The sequence below is a fragment of the Athene noctua genome, chromosome 5 (assembly GCF_965140245.1).
Source record: "Athene noctua chromosome 5, bAthNoc1.hap1.1, whole genome shotgun sequence".
NCBI lineage: Eukaryota > Metazoa > Chordata > Aves > Strigiformes > Strigidae > Athene > Athene noctua.
In genome coordinates, this window is record NC_134041.1 from 25,973,108 (window position 1) to 25,996,935 (window position 23,828).

The window sequence follows — 23,828 nt, forward strand, 5'->3', positions numbered from 1 at the left end:
AAAAAGTAGAGAAAAATGTGAATGGGAAAAAGGAAATGGAAATACAGGAATCAACAGTATCCCCAAAGATACTTGTGTTGGCATTTGAGAGAGCATTCTTGTCAGACACAGAGGCATTGATGGGTAGTAAGAGGAGTGAGTGTGTATGACCATTAATCTATATAGGAAACATGGGGGATGCTTAGAAAGACCAGATTAGACATAAGGTCTACACGGAGGTCTGAGCTAAAATTGAGTGGAAGGAGACCACAGGAGCAATATCAAAGACAAAAGACTGAAAAAAATATAGAAAAAAAACCAGTCATAGATATTTTGTAATTAAAAAAAGATAGTCGTGTGCACTGGAGCAGAGAAATCAATTCACAAATTGTAGAGAATTAAGATAGAATCACAGAACAATTTAGATTGAAAGGGACCTTCAAAGGTTATCATCTGGTCCAATGCTCCACTCAGAGGGTCAGGACATCATCCAGAGAATAAATTGGAATAGTAGGTTTCAGAGAATTTGATTAGTTTATATGTGATTATGGACCAGATGCTTGGAAATCAAAGGAAGACATTTTGTGCGTGCTTCCAGTGTGTTTTTTGTGTGTTCTTTAAGTTGTAAAAATATTATATATAATTCAGGGATTTTTCATGTTTTACCTTTTAGAAAACTGTGGTAAAACTGTCAAATTCAAAGCACTAATGATCTGATTTGCATTTTTTGTAGATTTATGAGCTTGTACATACAGATGATGTGTGTGCATTTGAACTGAAGCATATCCAGAGGGATCTTAAAACAACCAATACCTTTGAGTTGTTTAATTAGATCATACAAGGTCATGTTTCATTGACTTGAAAATCTGTTTGGAGCATATGATTCACTTTGGAATTGGAAAACAAATTAATTTTCAGTCCTACAAACACTTAAGGGCTTTAAAAGAGTGCTTGCTGTTGATGAACACATCCATTGAGAAATGTATGCTATGTCTAGTCTCCCCTAAAAGGGATTTTCTACCTTGTCTCTTGTTGGCTGCTTCCTATTTGTTTTAACTGAGGTAGGCAAGCACAGCCACTGTGCTGTCTAGTGTGAAATGCCTTCTGCCCTGGAAACAGTGCTTTGAAAAATTTCAGTCATTTGCAAGATTTTCTCATTTTGTTAAAACCAACATGAATCTCCACAACATACAAAAGTGGCTGTATTTACTTAACTTCATTGTCAGTCCATATTGAAACAAACTGAAAAAGCCAGTAGATTAGAAAATCATAGTTTTAATAGGGCCTACAGAGCTTAAATGAGGATGGAGACCTGAGAATAGAAAAATATAAAATGTGAATGTGTGAACATACATGTTTATGCTGTGTTATTTTGAGCTGTGCATAGCATAGCTGTATGAATAGCATGAAATACGATCTGTATTTATGCTGTGTGTAATTACACTTCTCTTCCTACAGTATATATTTCTACCTAATTTATTATCACTTAAAATACAGAAAACCAAGTCTTTTACCCTGAACTATCCACTTCTACAGTTTTTTTTGTAAGGCAATTACTATACCTGATGTATGTTTTCTTTCCTGTGTAAATAACTGTGACTTGCCACAGAGCAACTAAGTATAGAAGAGCTTAGACTTTGGACTGTGATCTTTCAGCCCAGTTCCATGTTAATGGGAATGGCAGAAGATCCTACCTCTTTTCACTTCAGCAGCAGTGTTCATTTCTCTCATTCCCTGCAATGTTAGTTCTTTTGCAGTGTGAAAAGTCATCTAAGTGATGGCTTTGTTCATCTAAAGTTTCATATGTTTAATGCATCTTGAAGCTGGGAAGCCTCAGACTCAAACTAGCTTCACTTTTGCTAGGTCACCTAACAATCCCAACGGCAATAGGATAGCATGGACTTCAGCTGAGATTGTGCATACTTGCCATGGTCCGTTGGCTGTCTTCTTGAGGGATTTCCTGGGTCATAATATGGTTATGTGATTTAGCTAGACTAAATCTAGTTTTTGTATGTCTTTATGTGCTACAGTTAACTTCTGTAGCTGGGCAGACATGTTCACAGTACAGCATTTAAATAGTTTTATTATTTGTTACTATAGGTAGAGATTTACCATGAGGTTCCAGCCTCACAAACAGGCCTAATAACAGATTCTGAACTCTCTTTGCTAAGAAAAAATAGTGCTCATAGGACAGTGACTACAGCCATAATTGTACTGATCATTATGATTCTCTGTAATAGTGTTGTGTTGTTAACACAGCCAGACATGAAGAATTAGAGTGGTGGGAGAGCAATCTGTATCATATTCACCAAATCTATTTCTAGCAGTTAATTATCAGCATAAATTATCTGTCTATACTAGGCTTTTTTTTTTTCTTCTTTAGGAGGCTGTTTATTGAAAGTACAAATTTAATTGTCAGCCAGAGAAAGAGTGTGCTTTCCTTAATGTGGTTCTTCCTACACAATCAGCAGAAGTTTTTTCTTAAATTAATTCAGATTTTTTTTTTTAAAGCCATCAGCATCCAGGTGATCAGTCAAAGGTTAGTTTAACTTCTTTGAAATTCTCCTTGTACCTGAAAAAATCTGTCCAGGTGCCTACAGAGAAGCAGGTCGTGCCTTACTATAGTCACCTCAGAGTTTATTTCAAACAGTGCAAATGAGCCGACACAAAAATACTAAGCTTTATCTATCACTTATTCCTCCTATTAGCAAACACTGAATAATTAAGAGCTAGATGCTACAGGGAACAATTAATGTAAGAGCTTTTATGTAGTATATCACATAAAATTAATTTTGGTTCTCATTCTACCAGCTTATTTTTATTACTCAGTGTCCAAACATAGTCTTCATGTCCTTGAGAAGACCTTAGACGTAGGACTCATCAGTGATAAATAACTGCCAGCAAACTATACAACTCTTGAGTCCAATCCAATGAAAGCATTAAAGTGATTTTTATATTTATTAATTTAAATTGAAATTGTATATATGTATACATACACATATACAAAATTGGGAAGAGTTCTTTATACACCAGAATGTTGTGGTGCCATTCAGAAGGACCTCAACAGGCTGGAGAAACAGTCAATCTTCAGGAACCTCATGAAGTTCTACAAGAGGATTTGCAAAGCCCTGCTGCACCTGGGGACAAATAACCCCATGTACCAATTCATGCTGGGGGCCAGCCAGCTGGAAAGCCACTTTGCCATGCTGGTGAACGTCTTGGAAATGAGCCTGCCTTTGCAGCAAAGAGGGCCAACAGCCTCCTGGGCTGTATTAGGAAGCATATTGCCAGCAGGTCAAGGAAGGTGACTCTTCACCTCTAGTTAGCACTGATGAGGCCACATCAAGACCAGGTCTGGGCTCCCCAGGTATGAGAAAGAAGCAGACATATTGGCTAAACAGGGACCTTTGGCTGGATCTCTAGAACAAAAGAAGAATCTATTGCCTTTGGAAGAGGGGCCAGGTCTCTCATGAAGACTATAAAGATGTAGTGAAGTTATGCAGGGGAAACATGAGGAGAGCCAAGGCACAGCTAGAGCTCAACTTGGCTACAGATGTTAAGGATAACAAAAAATGTTTCTATAAATTCATTAACAACAAAAGGAGGATTAGGGAAAATCTCTCTCATTTACTGGATGCAGAAGGAAACATGGTAACTAAGGATGAGGAAAAGTCTGAGGCGCTCGCCGACTTTGCCTCAGCCTTTAGCAGTGGAACTGGCTTTTCTCTGGACACCCAGCCTCATGAACTGGGAGATGATCAGGGGAAGCAGATTGAGGTCAGCACAGTTGAAGAGGAGGTGATCAGAGACCTGCTGCACCACTTGGATGCACACAAGTCTGTGGGACCAGATGGGTTACACCCAAGGGTGCTGAAAGAGTTGGCAGATGTGCTCGCCAAGCCACTTTCCATGATTTACCTGAAATCATGGCTAACTGGGGAGGTCCCATTGGACTGGAGGGTGGCAAATGTGACACCCATCTACAAGAAAGGCAGAAAGGACGATCCAGGAAACTATAAATCTGTCAGTCTGGTCTCAGTGCCAGGGAGGGTCATGGAGCAGGTCTTCTTGAGTGCCATTAAAAGCCGTATAATGGACAACCAGATGCTCAGGCCTAGTCAGCATAGGTTTATGAAAGGCAGGTCCTGCCTGACAAACCTGATCTGCTACAACAGGGCGACCTGCTTATTGGATGAGGGAAAGGCTGTGGATGTTGTTTACCTTGACTTTAGTAAGGCCTTTGACACTGTTTCCCACAACATTTTCCTGCTGAAACTGACTGCTTGCAGCTTGGATGGGCACACACTTTGCTGGGTAAAAACCTGGCTGGATGGTCAGGACCAGAAAGTTGTGGTTAATGGAGTTAAATCTGGTTGGTGGCCAGTCATGAGTGGTGTCCCCCAGGGCTCCGTGTTGGGGCCACTCCTGTTTCACATCTTTATTAATGATCTAGATGAGTGGATCAAATGCACCCTCGTTTAGTTTGCAGATAACACCAAGGTGGGTGGGAGTGTTGATCTGCTCGAGGGTAGGGAGGCTCTGCAGAGAGACCTGGACAGGCTGGAGCCATGGGCTGAGGCCAGCTGGAGGAGTTTCCATAAGGCCAAATGCCGGGGGCTGCCCTTGGGCCACAACAACCCCCAGCAGCGCTACAGGCTTGGGGAGGAGTGGCTGGAGAGCTGCCAGTCAGAGAGGGACCTGGGGGTGCTGATTGACAGCCGGCTGAACAGGAGCCAGCAGTGTGCCCAGGGGGCCAAGAAGGCCAATGGCATCCTGGCTTGTGTCAGCAATAGCGTGGCCAGCAGGGACAGGGAAGGGATCTTACCCCTGTACTCGGCACTGGTGAGGCCGCACCTCGATTCCTGTGTTCAGTTTTGGGCTCCTCACTACAAAAAGGACATTGAGTTACTCGAGCGTGTCCAGAGAAGGTCAACAAAGCTGGTCAAGGGTCTGGAGCACAGGTCGTACAAGGAGCGGCTGAGGGAACTGGGGGTGTTTAGTCTGGAGAAGAGGAGGTTGAGGGGAGACCTCATCGCCCTCTACAACTACTTGGAAGGGGGTTGCAGAGAGCTGGGGATGAGTCTCTTTAACCAAGTAACAAGTGATAGGACAAGAGGTAATGGCCTCAAGTTACACCAGGGAATGTTTAGACTGGATATCAGTAAGCATTTCTTTACAGAAGGGGTTGTTAGGTGTTGGAATGGGCTGCCCAGGGAGGTGGTGGATTCCCCATCCCTGGAGGTGTTTAAGAGTAGAGTTGACATAGCGCTGAGGGATATGGTGTAGTTGGGAACTGTCAATGTTAGGTTAATGGTTGGACTGGATGATCTTCAAGGTCTTTTCCAACCTAGATGATTCTGTGATATGGGAGCAGGTCCAGCAAAGGGCTGTGAAGATGATTAAGGGATTAGAAAATCTATTGTGAGGAGAGGCTGACAGAGCTGGGACTGCTCAGAAGTTGAAATGAATGTAAATTTTAAAGGCAGGAGACAACATTTCAAAGAAAAAAAACACATTTAAACTCCCCATTTCAACTATTCCTTCCCCTCGAAGAACTATGTATTGCCTGATCTTATGAACATGATTGCTCTCATGTGTGCAGTTCTTCATGAGACTTGGTCACATAAGTGTGAGTCTCAGCTATATAGATATCCTACTTTGAAACTGAAAATGCTGTATGTTGTTAAATAATCCTTTATAAGAAGTATAGGTGGGAAATCTGAGACATACTTTTACTGTAAAAGTTGAGAATATCTGGATTCTTTACTCCATTTCCCCTGTATATAAGCTTGGCAGCGTTAATTCAGGAAGGTTTAGAAGATTATGTGTACATGACAGCCCTGAGGATTTCCATCATTGTGATTTTCCTTCCAACTCTTTTTTTTTTTTTTTCCAAGAGCATAATGATCTATGACAACTAAGCTTTATTCTTTGTGGAGTCTGACATTGCCTCTGTTTAATGGATCAGACAGTTTGTGGTACATCAGTACAAGACACTTTCTTCCCCATGTCAACCTAGGGTACCTCTTCAATATTTCCCATCTGTGCTGACCTGTGTGATCAAGAGGTCACGTCCTGAAGTCAAACCCAGAATCAAAACACTCACTTCTACCACGGGCCAGACTATTAATGTAACCCATTTAATTTACATCAAGTTGGAACTTGACATTCAATTTCTCAGTCCAGAAGCAATTATTTTTAAAGGAACATGCCAACAATATTACTTGGCTTAGAATAGTGAAAGTTCAAAAGGGTAAGAAACATTTCACACCATAAATAAAGAATTGATTATACTTTAAAACAAAGTTTGTAATTACTACTGACATTTCTGAGCCTAGATGAGGTGCCTTTTATGCTTTAAAAACTGATGTCATTTATGCCAGTGGCATTATGGGAACCTTATGTAAGGGTCTGAAATAATCCTTTGCTGGTATTTTAAGGATCAAGAGGAAAACATGAATATGTTGCACAATGCTTGGGTCAAACACATATTTTTTGTCAAACGAGGGTGCAAAATTCATTGTGGGTGCTTAGCCTTTAGCAGGACTCTGCCTCCTTTCACCCCAATAGCTCCATCAGCAGTACCGCTGGCATAATCAGTAAAACCCAATACTTTGGGATGGAAAATTATGCTGTTTTTCTTGTGTGAAAGCCAAGTCTCCAAGGTGCAAACAGATTTTAACTAGGAATAGCCCTGATCTGGGTCATCAAATTACTCTTCTGTACTTGTAACCATAGTTCTTGTTTTTTCCATAGCTCTTAAAGCCCTGAGTGGACTTTGCATGACTGGCCAAAACCCAGTTTTCCTGAACTCCATGTGGAAGATTCTGCTAATCCAACTGTGTGGTGCAAAAGCTAAAAATTGATGTTAATAATCTGGACTAGCAAACAGTGTCCATCACAAAGTCTTAGAAATAGCATCTTCCAGACGGGATTCTAAAGACTGCATTGAAATATCAGCTAAAACTAGAGCTGCAGATGCTACACATAAACAGTATTTCATGCTCCCTCTACTGGCTAATAGGTACAGAGAACAGTTCTCTACTTGGATACCTCAGAGCTCTGCTGGTACCAAAATGATGATGCTAGTGCAAACAAATTGCATATTTTCACATATTAGGGCAGCTTATACTTTTTTGGAAGGGTAATAAAAATAGCAGTTTACCAAGTAAAGCCCTTTACCAACAGCGAACAAGAATGCCGTCCCACTGCTGTGGGTTATTTGGAGATGTTTATATGCGAGAAATGGTATTTCAAAGGCATGTAAAAGTCCGTGAGAATGAAAACAGAGTAGCTAAGCTATATAAAGAACATAACCTCTACAAGATAGAAGTGATGAATGCATTATACCATTTATATTGATGCCATAGCAAAATAACCGCAGCCTGCATACTTTAATCTTAAATAAGTTTACTCATGCATCTTGACTTTTTTTTCTGAATACAGGCCAATATTAATTTCATAACAAATATATACAGGTTTGGCATGCAAACATCACACATTTCTCACTGTCAGAAGCCATGCAATTAAAATAATGAACTGGTAATGAAGCCCAACATAAACTCTGCTTATTAACAAGCATATGCATGGCATGCTGCAAATCTTGCAGAAAGGAGTGAAGACAAATCACAGAATGGTTAGGGTTGGAAGGGATCCTAAAGATCTTCTAGTTCCAATGCCCCTGCCATAGGGGGGTAAGAATCTATCATTCTTACCGCAGAACAATCCAGCCAGAAAACTGCACTTCAAAATAGAAATGATGACAGTTGTGGACCTTTTTAATTAGTGGTCAAAGAAAGACTTTCTATAAGCAGAGCAATAAAGTACTCTGAAGCAGCTATTATGTATATGTTTACATATATACATATATATATGTGTATTAGCGCATATGTGTGTGTGTGTACACACATTTATAAATACATGCATATGGTTCAGACTTACTTGCCCACGTGCTATTTCTGACTGAACTCCTTCAGCTTTTCCAATGTCATTCCTGAGTTCCTCCATTATGTGGGGAAAAGAGAAGTAATGCCTCTTAAATGTTTGGTTGTATAATTTACTGTATTTCCAATAAACTGGATTTTAATGGGGTTCACAATAGTGAGATTATTAAGGCTGTTTTCAAAATCATCCATTGAGTAAAACATTGAACTATTAAATTGGGTCATTTTGTTTATCGCTTGACATTTGACCTTAAATGTTCCATAAATTAGAATGTATCGAGGAAGTACATTAGTCCCATAACACAGGTCTTCTCTTTACTGTCTACTTGTTAAACACTTTCTCCAGATTAGTGGAAACTGTGTGATGTGTAGATTTAAAGAAAGTTCATTTCTGTTTGGGAAAAAGTTGTACATCTGCTTGACTTTGCAATTTGACTGTAATTCAACCAGAACAATGCAGGCTTGTACAATACAATGCTAGAAAGCATATGCTGTAAAGTAGTTCCTGATATGGACAATTACATTCTTAAGACGATGAGCAATGTTCTGCTTTGCAACACCTTTGATTTGACCGTGTTTGTGTATGGTTATCACTTAGACCACTCTTCAAACTCTATTTTTGTTAGTGGTTATCTTTGTCATTGGATGTATCTGTATATGCAAGAAATGCATCTCTTTAGGAAATGTACAGGATTATCTGTAATGCCAGGGTGTGCTAGACACACAGTACTATCATTAGGATGTGTATCAGGAGATACACAGCATTTTCTGTTCACATTAGGGAAATGAAGATTACTGTTTTTTCAACAACAAGAAGTTGGGGAAAATTAGTCCCAAATCTGGTTGCATGCTGCACTGCATGTTGCTGAGAGGGGGAAAAGCAAGCAAGTAATGAAAAGGCCAGAGAGATTGTTCAATAGGGAAAGATGGAACTGAGTGGCTTCATAAACTCAGCCAAGAGCTGGCAAAACTGGATTGCAGGAGACTATAAATATCCGAGATATGCCAATTAAAAAGGCTAGGAAAAGTTTATTCACAGCTTATTAAGAAAGAAATCAAAACGGTAAGTAGGCATAGCCTGAAGAAGGCCCCAGAAGGAAAATTCTTACTGGATATTTAGTCTAGTTTTAACAAGTAGTCAATCATATGATGGAATGACCCACTAGGAATGAGTGTCAGAAAAATAATAGGTGCTTGAAAAGCATTATTCCTGCTGCCAAATAATATACAACCGCCCTTTTTTCCTTTTTTTTCCCCCTTTTTTTCTTTTAAAGAACTTTCTGCCAGGTACCTGACACACAGATTCCTTAAATCTAAGGATGTTCTTTGTCCATGTGTTGCGAGATCTGGGAGCCTATGGATTAAAAACTATTCATCCCCTCCTCCTTCCCTTCAAGGAAAAATCTTTAAAAGATAAAAAGTGTTTATGTGCAACACTGTTTAACACAGAGAGATGTGTCAGATTCAAAATATCCACTGCTTGCAGGCTCTGTCAATCACGTCGAACTTCATTATACAGCTTAGCATATCAGTGTAACCAGAGAAAATAGATCACAGTAATGATGGGTCAGCTGTCAAATTTTAAAGCGTAAAACTCTATACATGTTCTGAAAATAATATTGGTAGATGCTTCCTAGTGTTTTAATATTTCACATATTTCTAACTCAAAAAACACCCCAAAATGTCTTGACATTTGTGCATTCTTTTGGTGCTGAATAATGCAGAAGTGATGGTTGTGATCTCTTTGCATTTCCAGTGCAACAGGAGGAGAGGTATTTCTCATGTAATACATATTTCTCATGACAAAATACACATAGATATATTAGGGCCCTAAATATCATTCTCAGAGTGCAAACAAATTGTCAGGTCTGGGGCTAATTCTGTAAAGTATTGTCATGAAAATCTTAAGGGCTTCTTTCTTAATGATCATGGTTGAGCTTTTACAATATTTTAACATAGATTGTCATTGCCAACAAAAATACTCTTCTGTCAAAAGATTCCATTGTACAATAGGAATAATAGGGACAAGCTAAAGTTTTCAATAAAGCTGGATTTTATTCCATTGAAAGGAGTGCTCTGCATAGTTAGCACCCATTCTAGGTTTATATTTTGTACCTAGGATCTGAAACCATTTCAGTTCTTTACTTGGAGCACATTAAATATGATAACTGGATCTTATAATGATGTACAAATCCATGGGCTGTTGTGAGACTCCACTGTTCATAAGGTAATGTCATACCTTATGATCATATTGGACCTCAGTCTTTTTTTCTGTTTTTCTGAAGTAGGAATAATACTTATGTACTTTACAGTAACAACATCTGACTGTGTTTGTATTCATTAAATGCTCAGATTGAATTTGTTTGTATTCATGAAATGCTCAGATTTTAGTGAGGCAAAACCCAAGCTGCAGAATATTGTCGTAAATACAGAAAGATTATCAGGTGGTATCAATATCACTTAGAGATACATGCTGCTGTTTTCTGAAGTGTCTCTCACTAAACTGGAATTCTTTAACCAGTGATAAACACTAGGTAACCGTTACAACTAGAGCTGGTGCATTTAAACAGTCACTCTCACAGTCCACTGCCATGTAGGGGGGCAAGTTAAGTCATAAGAAGATTAATTCTTGCAAATAATGCTATTAGGCTTTCAAAAAGTATCTCAAGATATAGGCTGTTAAGGAAAGAGCTGTCATGAATAACACAAGTCAGTCTTAGCTGCTGTGGTAATTTATATGGCTGAAGAATGTAAAACTTACACTTGCAGTAAATGGTATCTCTCACAGTTGTTGAAGAGAAGCACTATGTGCAGTAGAATTGAAATAGAAATGTCCCATAAGTTCTGTAACGGAAACTGATAAAGAAATAGCAAATTCCTAAATTCCTCCAGATATAGCCTAATTTCAGTGCTGCCGTCAATGTTCTGAGGTATGCTTCATTCTTACGGCCATTATGGCACAGAGGTGTTAATTGTGAGTTCAACCTCAGCTTCTCTTCTGGGGGACTATCCAGAGAAAGACTGACCTAACATTTAGTTTAGTCTGGGAGCTAAACATGTGAGAAATAATTAGTGCTTACTGTGAAGAAAACAGTTTCATCAATAGTGAATAAAGAGAAAAGCAAGAAACTAGTGAGCATGCTGTATTGTCAGAGTCTGAAACCATTTGAAAAGCTGTCTGCCTCCTTCACTGGAGTAGTCCGTGAGCCAGGGAAAACTGTTATACTCTGTCATTCAAAGAGAATATCCTGACCACTTCCAAAAATTAAGAAGAAAGAGAAGAAGTAAGAACTCTGTAACAAAATTAGAGGAGGAAGGGAAAACTGAGAAGGAACCAATTCTGATGACTACTGGAACATCTCCTTACCAGGATGCTACTGACTGAAGAAATGTTAAGTATTATTAGTGGACAGAGTTATTAAATGCATGTCCAAATGTTCTTCAAGATCAGAGGCTTTAGTAGAGATGGAAAAAAATACTTTAAAGTGCTAATTTTGTGTATGTGTGTCTTGGATTTTTACAAGCAGCAAGTGCCTGCCAGGCCCTGAGGGCATCCTGTGTTGTACAGCCCTTGCCTACATTGCTCTTGTAATGCTGGAGCTGCTATAGACTGGCTGGGAGCAGTGAGAGAAGGTCCTCCTCTTCCTTTCCCCCCCTGTACTTTTGAACACAGGGATATATGGAGATCACAGAGTCTGAAATGGAGATAGGGCGGCACTGTAGAAATATCTCTAGGAAAGCAGTAAATTCTTTCCCACACTTAGAATATAGCAACACTATTTCATTTTGCTGCAAAAGTGCCCAGCATCACAAAGTTCATTTTGTAAGGGAAATATCCACAGCAGTCTAACAGTGCAAAAGGGATCCTGTACTGATCATTAATAGAATTTAGGCAAAAAAGATCTGCATCCCCATTACAGCCCTTCTACAATGCAAGAGTGGTAAGAAGACTATATATACATCAAGTCCTAATTCTGTTTTTCAGCAATTCACATGTGTAGTATTTGTACATGTATTTGGAATTTCTCCTTAAACCAGCTAACTTTGAATGGGTGCTTGACAGTAGCAGCATTTTTCTTCTTGAACCTTTGCTTGTAAGGGAATAATAATTAGCTAATGGTACCTCCAGACCTTTCCATTTTGAACCTGAGTGCCTGCCTTGCCTATGGGATAAGCCCAAGTCCCATTGAAAAGCAGTGCCCTTGAAACCTTCTTAAATTAGAAGTTGTCTTTTTTCTCTGTATCTCTTCCTTCTTTCATGCTCATTCTTTCCTTGAACAGTCTTGTCTTCTTCTAAGGTCTCAGAATCAAGAGAAAATGACCTTTTAAACTGTGATGACAGGCCATGAAATAAAGTGGATTAACTTGATGTAATGGAGAAGTGATGGACTACTGCAGTGTGAACAGCTGAAGGACAGACAAGGAAGTAAAGCAGAAATTAAAATTTGGAGTCTGGGGACAAGATGAGAACTCTGCTATTCATCTGCTTGATTTCATTTTTGTAATACTCTTCTTTAGATATCTAAAAAAGATGGCAGCTCTGTGATCATTGTACTGATGGTTAAGAAGGGGGTTTAAAAAACAAAGAAAACAAAAATATATATGTCTTTTTAGCTTCCCAAGATAGTGATAATGTGCCTACTATCCTACCCATTACTCATAAATAATATTTATGTCTGTATAATACTGTCACAGGCCAGGAGAGTGCAGTATGGCTGATTAAGACATAGTCTACACTGTCATCTGCTAGGTGGTCTGCCTATAGCAGCATCTAAAGATATTTAGGGAAATGGAAGCCTGATGCCCTGTGTGCTTAAGTACAGATTAAGAGTCCAAATGTTTCAGTTTTTAAGTACCGGCCTCATGATGTTTACAGTTCAGTATCTGGGTTGAGGTTTTCCTTAGTCTGTTGAATGTTCAATACTCCCCCACACTGGCCATTTATCTGCCTCATCTTCTGGCTCCAGGAGACAGGTTTTTTCCCCCATTCATTTGCCAGGAATTCAATATGCATACAACACCAGTCTGATCATATCATTTTCTCTTCCAGCAGTCCAACAGACTGGGAAAAGGGCCAAGGAAATTTAAAATGGAAAAACAGAAAACAAGACAAATAAGAGAAAAGGCCAAAACCCACTTAGGAATTCATGATGCCAAAGCAAGCAGCAGTGCTGGTGGCACAGCTGGCATATAGTGGATAACAAGACACCAGAAGCGGTAATGTCCTCATCAGCCAGCACTTGTCTGCATGTCAGCAGGCAGCAGACACCCTGCCTACAAATGGGTCAGTGGGCTCTGCTCCTCTTACACTCATCCTGCTGAAGCAGCACAATGGATGGTCTTCATCCTTGCTGGCAGCACTTTCCCACCCACCTGGGGAACAGGGGCAGCATGGTGTCCAAGGCATGTGGAGCAGGACCCACCTTCCTTGCACACTCACTGCTCCTTGGGCTCAGTTCAACACTGGAATGTGTCACTTGATAGACTTTGCAAGTTCAGAAGCTCTTTAATTCTGACGTGGTGTTAAGTTTATTACAACCTGGTGAAATGAGTCACTACCAAATCCATAGCTCTGCCCTCCTCCTTTTCCATATGTTTTCATGAGCAAAGTGAAAAGTTTAGCCTTTCAAATAACAGTCTTTTTAAAAAACGTGCAGGGCCAGAGCAATACAATATATCCACGGTATGAAAGGACACAGCTCTAGGGTAACTATTGCCTCTAGCTAGAAGTAACAAATCACAAGCCCTTTAAACAAAAGCCCAATCTATTAAAAGTACTGTTGTGCTAGGGGGCCAGAAGACCAAGGTAATATAAAAAATCCAGGGTTTGCTACTGCAGAAGTAGAGACCTCTTGAAATACGAGCATCTCCAAACCCTTTGATTTAAAAGGGACCTGGAGAAGTTTTAACCTTTCATAGAACCTGTGCAGAAATTTTCCATCTTGGATCTGGGATAAGGCATATATCCAATGCCCTCAAAGAGTTTCCAGTTGGGATAAAGTCTCCAGACTGGGATTTTTATGTCTTATTTTTAAGAATCAAAATGTGAAATAATTTTGTTTGCAGATTTGTTCCTTCCAAGCATTTTAGTAGGACTACTGACTATTTTCAAGTCACCTGAATAATCACTATCTATAACAAGATCCTGCCAGTTAATATTTATTACTTTCTCCCAGCTGGGCAGGGAAATACTTTATCCTGACATAAGCATGTGTTTAAGCTCTGTTATCTCCTGCTCTTGGGGCTAAAATTGTAGTCCAGAAGGTAGGTATTCTCAGTTTTTCAGCTGAATTACAGTATTTTGTTTGCAATCTTATAAGACACCATTTTCTGCTTGTTACAAAATTGGCAACCATCCTCAATTTCATGACATCTTCCCATTGATTTCAATGGCTTTTGGATCAGGCCCTCCCAATGCAGGGTATGTGGATTATTGTTTCTTCATTTTACTCTGAACAGTGAAGTGTGATTATAATGTTCTGTGAGTGCTTTACTGAGGAAATAGGCATAATAAAATACTGAATGTGATTTATTAAAGAAATTCTTTGTCCTCTTTCAACAGGAATCTGGGGGTTTAAATCTAAAGCACACACAACTATTCAAATGTTAAGGCTGGAAGAACTGACCCACAGCCACAGAAATGTAGACTTTGGCTGTCTGTGATATGTACTGATACCCAGATGAGAGGATCTGACCTTTTGTCCAGTTGACTGTTACTTCATATACACCCATATATTAGAGTGATCCTGATCAGGGATTTGTCTGCTGCCTTAAATCATACTTCTGCTATCAACTCTAATGCTAAATCTTCTTTGATTCCAAGTGAAACACATGATTTATTTACTATGAATTTGGCTATAATTGGAGAAACCACTTATCATCATCATAAGTGAATGTTTCCACTCTACCCTATAGGCTTTTGTGTCAATGCTTCTGACATACAAGGAGGCTGAGGTTCATTTTGAATACTTTCTAATTCTAGATTACCTGGGGGAAGGAGAAGGCCAGAGAGACCTGCACAGTGCTACTGGGGGGACTGGGGAGGTTAGCTGCATTGTACCTAAGGGCTATTTGAGCAAAGCCTGGGCACCTCAGGTGCTAGGTACCAGTTAGAGCAATCCTGCTGTTTTCTCGATAAATATGTAAATTGCTCAACAATGTTGTATCTCACAAAGGCCAGTAAAATAAAAAAAGAGTTTAAAATTTAGGCCCTGCTGAAAAACACAGGCAGGGAAGGATGTGACAAGAGTAGCAAGATTAATCTTGTTTTGCCACTATTTTGCAGCATGTTACTGAATGACATTTCACATGCAGCTTTTACAACCATCCCTTGTTAAAGATTATGTTCTTCTTGCCTCCAGATGTCTGGGCACACTGTTTGGTAAGAATAAATATTTTGGGTTTTTTTTTCTAATGAAATTTAGATATAGTACCCAACAGTACGTGGATAACTAAACTAAAGGTTTTTTAAAAAGTAATGTAATTTACATATGAAGTCAATAGAAATTTCAGGGTCTTCAAGACTTCTCTCAGTCATGCTTTGGAGAGTTCTACATTGCGAATCAGTAGCTTATCTATTGGAAAAAAAAAAATAAGATTAATAGATTTAAATAGATTCCAACTTTTTTTTTTTCAGACCAGTTAAGAGTCCACCTGTACTCCCTGGGAAGTAGAAGAGTCCTCCGTGTGAGTGAAACCAGCAGAATCATGACTCAGATGAGGCAAACAAGCCAGGTGAAGGCAATTGATAAGGAAATGAGAGGATAAAGGATGATGATTAAACAAGGAAATGCCTTCTGCAGTGCCTCACAGAGCATAGAAGTTTTTTAATTAGAGTGGGGAGGAAAAGAAACTTGAGAGCTGGACATCACTGGAACGAAGCAAAGAGAAAGAAGTGGTATGTGAAGAGGTAAGGGTGTTTAGGACAGCCTGAGAGATACCAAAAGTCTTAGTTGAAGCCTCATATTATACTCTCTTTGGCAGAACAAAAGAACAACAGCAACACTTAGTGACAGGATGGGGAAAGACAGTTAAGGGGAAGGGATGGAACGAAAGCAAACACATCTCAATGCCACTTTGAAGAAAATACACTGGGAATTCCGAGTGAAAGTTGTGCTCTCTATATTCCTTTGTAGGTGCCTTGTTGGAGACAGCAATCATGCAACTCACTGGGAGACATAAGAAAGTCTGTAAAATGCTTAGGAGATAAATGGAATGAGGGATTGAAGGCTGGTTAAGTTAATGTAGCTATTGATTATTCTTTCCTTCAGAAGAAACAAGATAATGGAGTTGACAGAAAAATACTGTAGACCCATAATTGTACAATCTAAACCCAACTTGTTTGTGGATGTGCTAAATAGTGCAGGCTGTGTTAAATGCAAATCTTAACAAATCTTTTATAGGATTATGGTTATCTGTAATTTTGATAGTTTTTGGTTTGGTGGTGTTTGGTTTTTTTTTTTCCTTAAGGACACAGCTATGCATACAACTTCAAGCTATTTTTCATTCAAGCTGTAGAATATCACCAACATGCTACACTGCCAAATCCAGAGAAAACGTTGCCTTGTGCTCAGATGAAGAAGTGTTCCTCCCAATCCGCAGTGCTTCTATGTAGAATTACGCAAGGAGTGTAGATAGAAACACTGAAAGTTTGGGAGTGTTGTTTTATGAACACACTCTCTCATTTTTTATTCACAGTTTTCATTCATGTAATATATTACCTGTGCACAGTGAAGTTCAACCTCACGATACAACACCCGCTAACCGAAGCTGACGGCCTAGTTCGAGCAAGTGCGGTTCCGGCCAGGGTGGCTTTGCAGCCGAGGAGATGGCGTCGCTGCTGCCGCCTTAGGGGCCTCCACACCGCTGCTCAATTTCTGTAAATTGTTCAGGCTCACAACTCGTGCAACCACCTCCCTTCTTTCCGCACCAATCCCTACAGAAACACGGGTGAGGTGACCGCCAGAGGGACCCTTTGCACTATGGCACCTTCAAGCGCGTAACTTCATTTGAAGATTTATTTACAGCCAGGCCAAAACCAACACAATGCTGCAGTGCATCATTTCCTACTCTTTCACCGAGGGAATCTTACCGGCAAAGCCTGGCTGACAGCTGCAGATATAGCCCTCAGCTGTGTCGTAGCGGAAGGCGGGCGGCAGGCCTGGGACGCTCCCGTAGCGGCCGGCCCAGGAGCGCTCCACGCAGACCCCCCCGGAGAGGCAGGGGCTGCTGCTGCACTCCCCGATGTCCTCCTCGCAGCGGGAGCCCGCGTAGCCTGCAGAGAGCCCAGAGGAGAAGGCATTTAACTGGTATGCATTCCTTCGTTCCAGACCCGAAAACACCATTGTGAATATATACTGTGACTGCTAGATGCACTTGGCTTCAGACTCTGTCATGTGCTAAAAGATTCCCTCTGCCTCTCGAAGGCGAGAACGCTTCCTTGCAGCTCTATGTCAGGGCTCAGCAGCAGGATATTGCTGCGGCTGTTCGGCATTAGCTACCTGAGATTTGCTGTGCCGTGCAGACTTTGGGGTTTTTTAGGAAGTAACGTGGAGATCCACGCGGATGACAAGGCACGCTGCATTGTATGGTAGATGTGCTCTCAGGCTGTGTGAAGTTTTTCTTCTCTTTTACACCACCTCCCTATGACAGAGGAGGGCAGGGAGAATAAATTATTTTGTGTTTGTGAAGTGCTATATCTGGAATTTGAAGTGCCAGGAAACTCCCCAATTTCTGGAAAATGCTAACGGTTCTGCCTAATTCTTTGATTTCCAATGCACCAAGAACCATGTAGTCCAGCAACACTGTGGCATTTACTCCTCACAATGTGATGTGCTCCTGCATCCTCAGTAGGGCCACGGACATTAAACTTTTTAGAGAGACTTCTTGTAGTTAGTCTATGTGCTGAAAGATTCACAGTGTCTCTCAAGAACGCAGGGTCTGTGTCCCCAGTGGGGGTGTGGGAGCCTTTTTGCAAATGGCTGGATATGCAAGCATTGGTGGTGAACACAGCCCAGTGTGTTCCATCCTATGCTGTCAGACAGAACTTGCACTAGTGATGTGAAGGAGACCAGTTTCCTGATGTAACACCTAGTTTAATTTTTGTTCATAAACAGACAAACATTTTGCATTGAAAAGTAAGGTTTTTGGTGGTTTAAAGATCATTTTAATGGTCAGCTTTAGCAGTGATTCATTTATTACAAGGGTTGAAGGATTAAGCAACTGGGAGTTGGAAGTTGGATCCCAGCTTTGACTTATCTCCTGTTTTGACTTCATAATACCGGCACTTTTGGTTTTGCCCACTTTGGCTGTGCAGGGAAATCGATCCTTAGCTGGAAAAGGAGAGCAACTCACCCATAAGGCTCTGACTCATGGTGAGTGACGCCTGTCTAAACACAAGCCTATAGAGTATTTTTAAGGTTATGTAGCTTCAACCTGTATTGTATCAGCAAAAAAATGAGGACACCTCTACTATACAAGGAAAGAGTTTATAGGAGAATTTAGAACTTACCTGGCCAACAGTGGCATATGTAATTGTCAGCGTTGTCCTCACAAGTGCCATTATTGTAGCATGGCTGTGACCAACATAAGGGAGCTAGGGTCTCACAGTGTAGGCCCATAAATCCAGTACTGGTACAGTTGCAGCTGTACCTGCAACACAGAATGCAATGCTTACCCTAGCTGGAAGTCTGGACATCTGGGCTTTGCTCCCAAATCTGAGCAGGCTTCTTGTGTAGCCTTGGCTAGCAGCTTGCACAGTTGAGTCCAGGCTCAAGACCACCATCTGGTGCTCCAGGAGAAACCGCAGAAATTGGGAACCAACAACGAGATTTTTTCCTGAAATGTGTGGGGTTTGTCTGGGGAAAAAACCTGCTGGTGAATTTAAATTGGTTTTGAAAGGTCATCTCTTCTAAGAATTATTAAACTTTTTAAAATTATTATTTTATTTGGGGGAAAGAAGTTTCTGTTATTTCCAATGCAATTTTTGTAGGCTTAATATTGTTCACAAAATGAAAAGGGAAGAGGCGCTAAGTGTGTTAGTATACCTTTCTCTTGGACTGGTAGAAATTGATTTGGAAAAAAGTAAGGCAATTTCTATTCTTCAACTAAGTGATATTTTCTCTTTGATGAAAAACAATATTTTATTTTCAGGTTAGAACAAAAATGTCAATTGTTTGAATAGTTCCAATAATAATAGTAATGCAGGCTTCCATTTGACAGCTATGTTACTATTATGGGATTAAAAGTAAACAAATTAGTATGTATAAATGAACAGTGCAGGTAATCAGTAACATCTGGGAGTTTTTCTTTATGGTTTTCTTTTCAGGTGAACTAATTATTGTAAGATACATAACTTATACTTAGGTCATAAGGTATAAGGTCAGCTTGTACATGTCAGAAATACAGACAGGTCTTCATAAGATAACTATGTTAAATGTGCATACTTGGATGATCTGTGTCTAAATAATTATCAGAAACAAAAATTTATTATATTGTTTCACTTTATATTAAAATGATACGCTGCTTATTGTACAATTGAAATCATGGGAATCTTGCTGAATAAGACATAAGTATACTTATTTGATAATTTCTGTGCTGAATATCTAAGTCTTAGACTTGGAGTAAATATATGGAGAGAAAGTGAAATTGTTGAACATAAGGGAACATCAGAGAAAAACTGGCTCCTGCAGTCTAACAGACCAAAAAGCATAAACTTTTTACTACACTATTTAAGTGTACATAAGCAGAAACTTCTGGCAGACCAGTTTATTACTAGTGTATGGATTATTCTTAAATCAAAATCAGAGGTGACTTAGACCAGGTGGCATTTGAATTTAGGATATAAAAAGTAATGAGGAAGATGTGAATTAGAAAAATAATTTTCATTCTGAGGTATGTTTTCAAAACAGAAGTCTCTTTTTTCTGCTGTATTTTTTGCACATTTCCTCCAAGTCCCTTCACTTTGGTGGTGTTCAGCTCTGTGACAATAGATGTTTTTCTGCTTTAGTCCATCCTCTTTTTACCCTTTGGTCCAGAATCATGAAGGAATATTCACAACTCGCTGCTTAATGTGAAGCCCTACCTCTGTGCCTTTTTTCTCAGATACCTTTAAGTGTTTGACATTGCTGTTGACCTTCAGAGATTCTGGAGGATGCCCAGCTTGTGGGCAGTCTATGACTAAGCAGGCAGATGGCTTTTCTATTAAGAGTGATACTCTTAGATACTCTACCTAACATTATTTTGGGGCTTCTTGTTTGATGGTCTCCCAATATGCAGAAAGCAATATGTGCAGGTGTTCTCTCCTATGCAATCAGAAGAGCATTCGAGGTCCTGGGAATATTTCCTATGGAAAAAAGACTTGGAACATGCAGAGGTATCCTTTGTGCCTGCACACAGCAGGTTTTGTAGGTCCTACTAAGGAACCTCTGTCAATTGTTGGGTTTAAATAAGAAATGTTTGATAATGTGAAACTTTTCTTTTTTTAAGATATCAGGTGGTACTTTGTTGCGTTCATGAAACATCACTGGAAGATCAGTCTGAAATTTGGGGAAGAATTTGGTTTGGTGTTGGTATTTATGGCTTTTAATGCTAAATCTGTCATCTCGCACATTGCTGTGAGAGCTGGTCACACACACACAAAAGCCTCAGCTGTATTGCAGCATTAGTCAGAAACAGAAAGCTACTTTTTAAAGACTACAATTCTTCATTTAACCCAAAAAATGCACAAAAGAGAGGAAATGGCTAGACACCCTTCTGTTTTGAATTGCTTTGTTGTCCAACCCTTTTCATCATGTAACAAAAGTGGTAAGAGCTCCAATCGTTCTCCAGATATCCTGCTGTATTACAAGCCAATTAAAATTGCTCTTACACGTACCTCAGCTTTAAAAGCTAGGAGAAAAATGAGTAGGATTAAGCCTGGCCTGAATGAGCATCCCAGTTTCTCACCTCATGCGTGTATCCTGAAAAGGTTTGCAGGTTACTAAGTGGGTCTGCTGTGAACTAGTCAGGTGCAAGGTGACCTCCCTTTCCCTGCTGTCATGCTTTAGCTACACTGGAAAATAGTAAATTGCTTTGTCCTGTTCAGAGTCATTCAACACTGCTGAAAAGGAACTCCACAAGGTTGGTGCCATGTCACCACCTGTACAAAAGCTCATTCCCAGAACATGATCTCTTCCCCCTCTCATTCAAGGGAAGCATGCCTTTCACTGACATGACTTTTGGACTGATTTTTGGGGCACAAAAATCTTCAAAACGGCGTTATAAAAACTGGAAAATACACAATAGAGGACAGATCTTATATTGGTGAGAAGACTGTCTACATGAATACACTTAGGAACTTTCAGACTGAGCTTATACATATGTATTTTCAGTTTGGGAATCTCATGCTGAGTATGCAAAGCCAGTGTCAGTGAATGAATGCCAGAGTTCTGGCTGCCTGGGTTGAACCTCTGCGTAGGGCTATTAACAGCAGGTGGAGAAGCTCGCTTTTCTGTTGCCTTGTATACTCTTTATTTTTTAATTTTTGCCCATGGACTGCAGGCTGTTTTGAATAAGGAACTGTTATCCTATATGCCTGTAAAGTTTCTGACACATTTCCTAATGATATCTATTACTATGGTTACTATTATTACAGTTTGCCTCTTCTAATTCAGTCTGTTAGTGTGGGCAACCACTGTTGGCAAATTCAATTTTATACACTCTCACATCTCTCTTGGAAACTAAAGTCTGATGTGTGTTAGAAACAGAATTAATCTCTAAATAACAATCCTCAGGGCCAGACAAAAAACATGTTGTAAACATTTAAAGTAAAACTACAGATTTGAAAAATGTATTTCTTGGTCAGTCTTTGCCATAAATATTTTGTTGTCCTGTTGGCTCTGACACTAGACTTGCTTTCTTTAATCCTTTTCAAATTTAAACCAAAATCAGTGCAGGATCAAGGAGTGACATCCACAAGTGGAAATCAAATCAGCTACCTGACAGTACAGGCTCTTGTAGAATTCCCTTTTGCAAACAGAGGAGCTACTAGCACCTTCCATTAGTGTTACCTAGCTGTACAAGACCTACCCGTTGTCACCATCTGTGCACTGTCCCCTGTTGAGGCACGGCTGGCTGGCACACTCGTCGATGTTGGTTTGGCAGAGGTGGCCGAGGAAGCCGGGTGCGCAGGAGCAGGCGAAGCTCCCCAGGGAGTCATGGCAGGTTGCCCCATTCAGGCACGGCTGTGACCAGCACTCGTCTATTTCCAGCTCACAGTTTGTACCTTCAAAAGCAAAGAAAACAAGCAAATCCCAAACTTAGGAGATAGTTTTGGAGATCTCAGCTAGGACTGTTTTAAGTACAATATTCACATGATTGGTTTGGGTTTTTTAAGCAATTGTCTATTTTTAAAAGTAATTTCCTCCTCAATGTGCATTGCAAGACTAGTTTTTTCAAGGCTTGGGAGAACTTACAAAAAGAACAAACCAGCTGTTATTCACAAGAATAGGTAGAATAGCAACTTTTTATGTTATCTTGAACATAGAAACAGAATGAACTAATTTTCAGATTATTCAAACCATGCTACTATCCTATTTATATAATACAGAAGTCGCTAGTAATTCAATGACCTCAGAAAAGTCCACTTAAAGCTGCACAGTTAATTGAATTCATTGGGAAGCTGTCTGTTTAGCTATGTTTTATGGCGGTTTTTTTTTTTTTAAGATTTAGCAATGTGTAAATAAATCCATCTATGATGCCATGTTTGCACAGGTCAGAATCCTTGAGCTGCTCTTCAGAGTTAATTGATGGAACTAAATGAGTTCTAATATTAGTTTACAGCTATTTATGATAGTTGTCATGTTAAATATACACTACTTTTTCTTATGTCTAGCACAGTCCAGGAAACACTAAGAAAATTTCATAATTAATGCCTTACAGCTCCTGCTTTGATTATTTCAGCGGTTTGTATGCTTATGCACTTATTTAGTATTTTGAGTAATAGAGTGATTTTTTTTAAACAATTTTCACCTGCCAAGTCAATTTGTTTTAACAGCTACAGTATCAGCCACGAAACAGATGCAAAATGGCAAATTATAACAAAGAAGCTGCTTTTAAGTGGACTTCCCTATCTCTTGTTTGGCTTAGCAAAGTAGCAGTAGTATAGTAAATAGTTTTCAGGGGAATTTCCTACTTGAAAGATAATCTGAAGCTCTGAGAATGGGTTCCATTTCTTTGGAGAGGTGAAGTTTTCAGTACAAGATGATGGGGTGGGCTTTCAAAAGATGGGAACAGACATGTTTTGATGATGGGTTTTATCTTAGCAATTTATTTAGGAGCTCACCTAATTCTTTCTTTGTGCTGTTTTTGCCAGCTCTGTCCTGCTATGAAATTTGTATGTTTAACTCAGAACACCTTTCTCAAAACATCAAGATTACTAATATTTAGTAGCGTTAATTGATTATTAATTTACTTTGACCCTTTTGAATAGCATCTTTGTTTTAAAAAAAAAAAATCCATTTTATGGATAAATACCTGGATATATCTTAAAATGACAAAACAAAATTTGAGGACGTTAGCTCATAGCTATTTTAAATTGCATTTAAACATTAAAGTGCAAGTTCACCTTTCCAGTATTTAAGAAATATTACTGCTGTAATTTGAGAGAATATATTTTTATAGTTCTTTGAGACCACATATAGAACATTGGATGGGTGAAGTTGCCAGTCCCGTGCTCCCAGTTTAAGATTCACTGATCAGCTAGCCACCACTTTCAGCAGGAGCCTGCCACGAGACCCTAGCACAGAAACACTCTCTTATGGCTTTACGGTAATGTACATTACATCCAGATATAGTGAGCAATCCCTCTGTGGTCATTGCCCTGTGAATTCACTGTAATTGTAAACAATGTGTTTGCAGAAGTATGTC

The 23,828-nt window shown here is 39.6% G+C and overlaps 1 protein-coding gene across 5 annotated transcripts in view; it reads right to left on the minus strand.

Moving 5' to 3' along the window:
* The window catches only part of CRB1 (crumbs cell polarity complex component 1), a 112,785-nt gene that overhangs the window by 53,511 nt on the left and 35,446 nt on the right, over nt 1-23,828 (minus strand). For all 5 annotated transcript variants that reach the window (XM_074906759.1, XM_074906758.1, XM_074906761.1 and 2 more), the window contains exons 3-5: nt 21,990-22,185; nt 18,433-18,572; nt 17,014-17,196 (exon numbers count right to left, since the gene is read on the minus strand). In XM_074906759.1, coding sequence (XP_074762860.1) covers nt 17,014-17,196; nt 18,433-18,572; nt 21,990-22,185 — 519 coding nt within the window. The remainder of the gene's footprint in view (nt 1-17,013; nt 17,197-18,432; nt 18,573-21,989; nt 22,186-23,828) is intronic.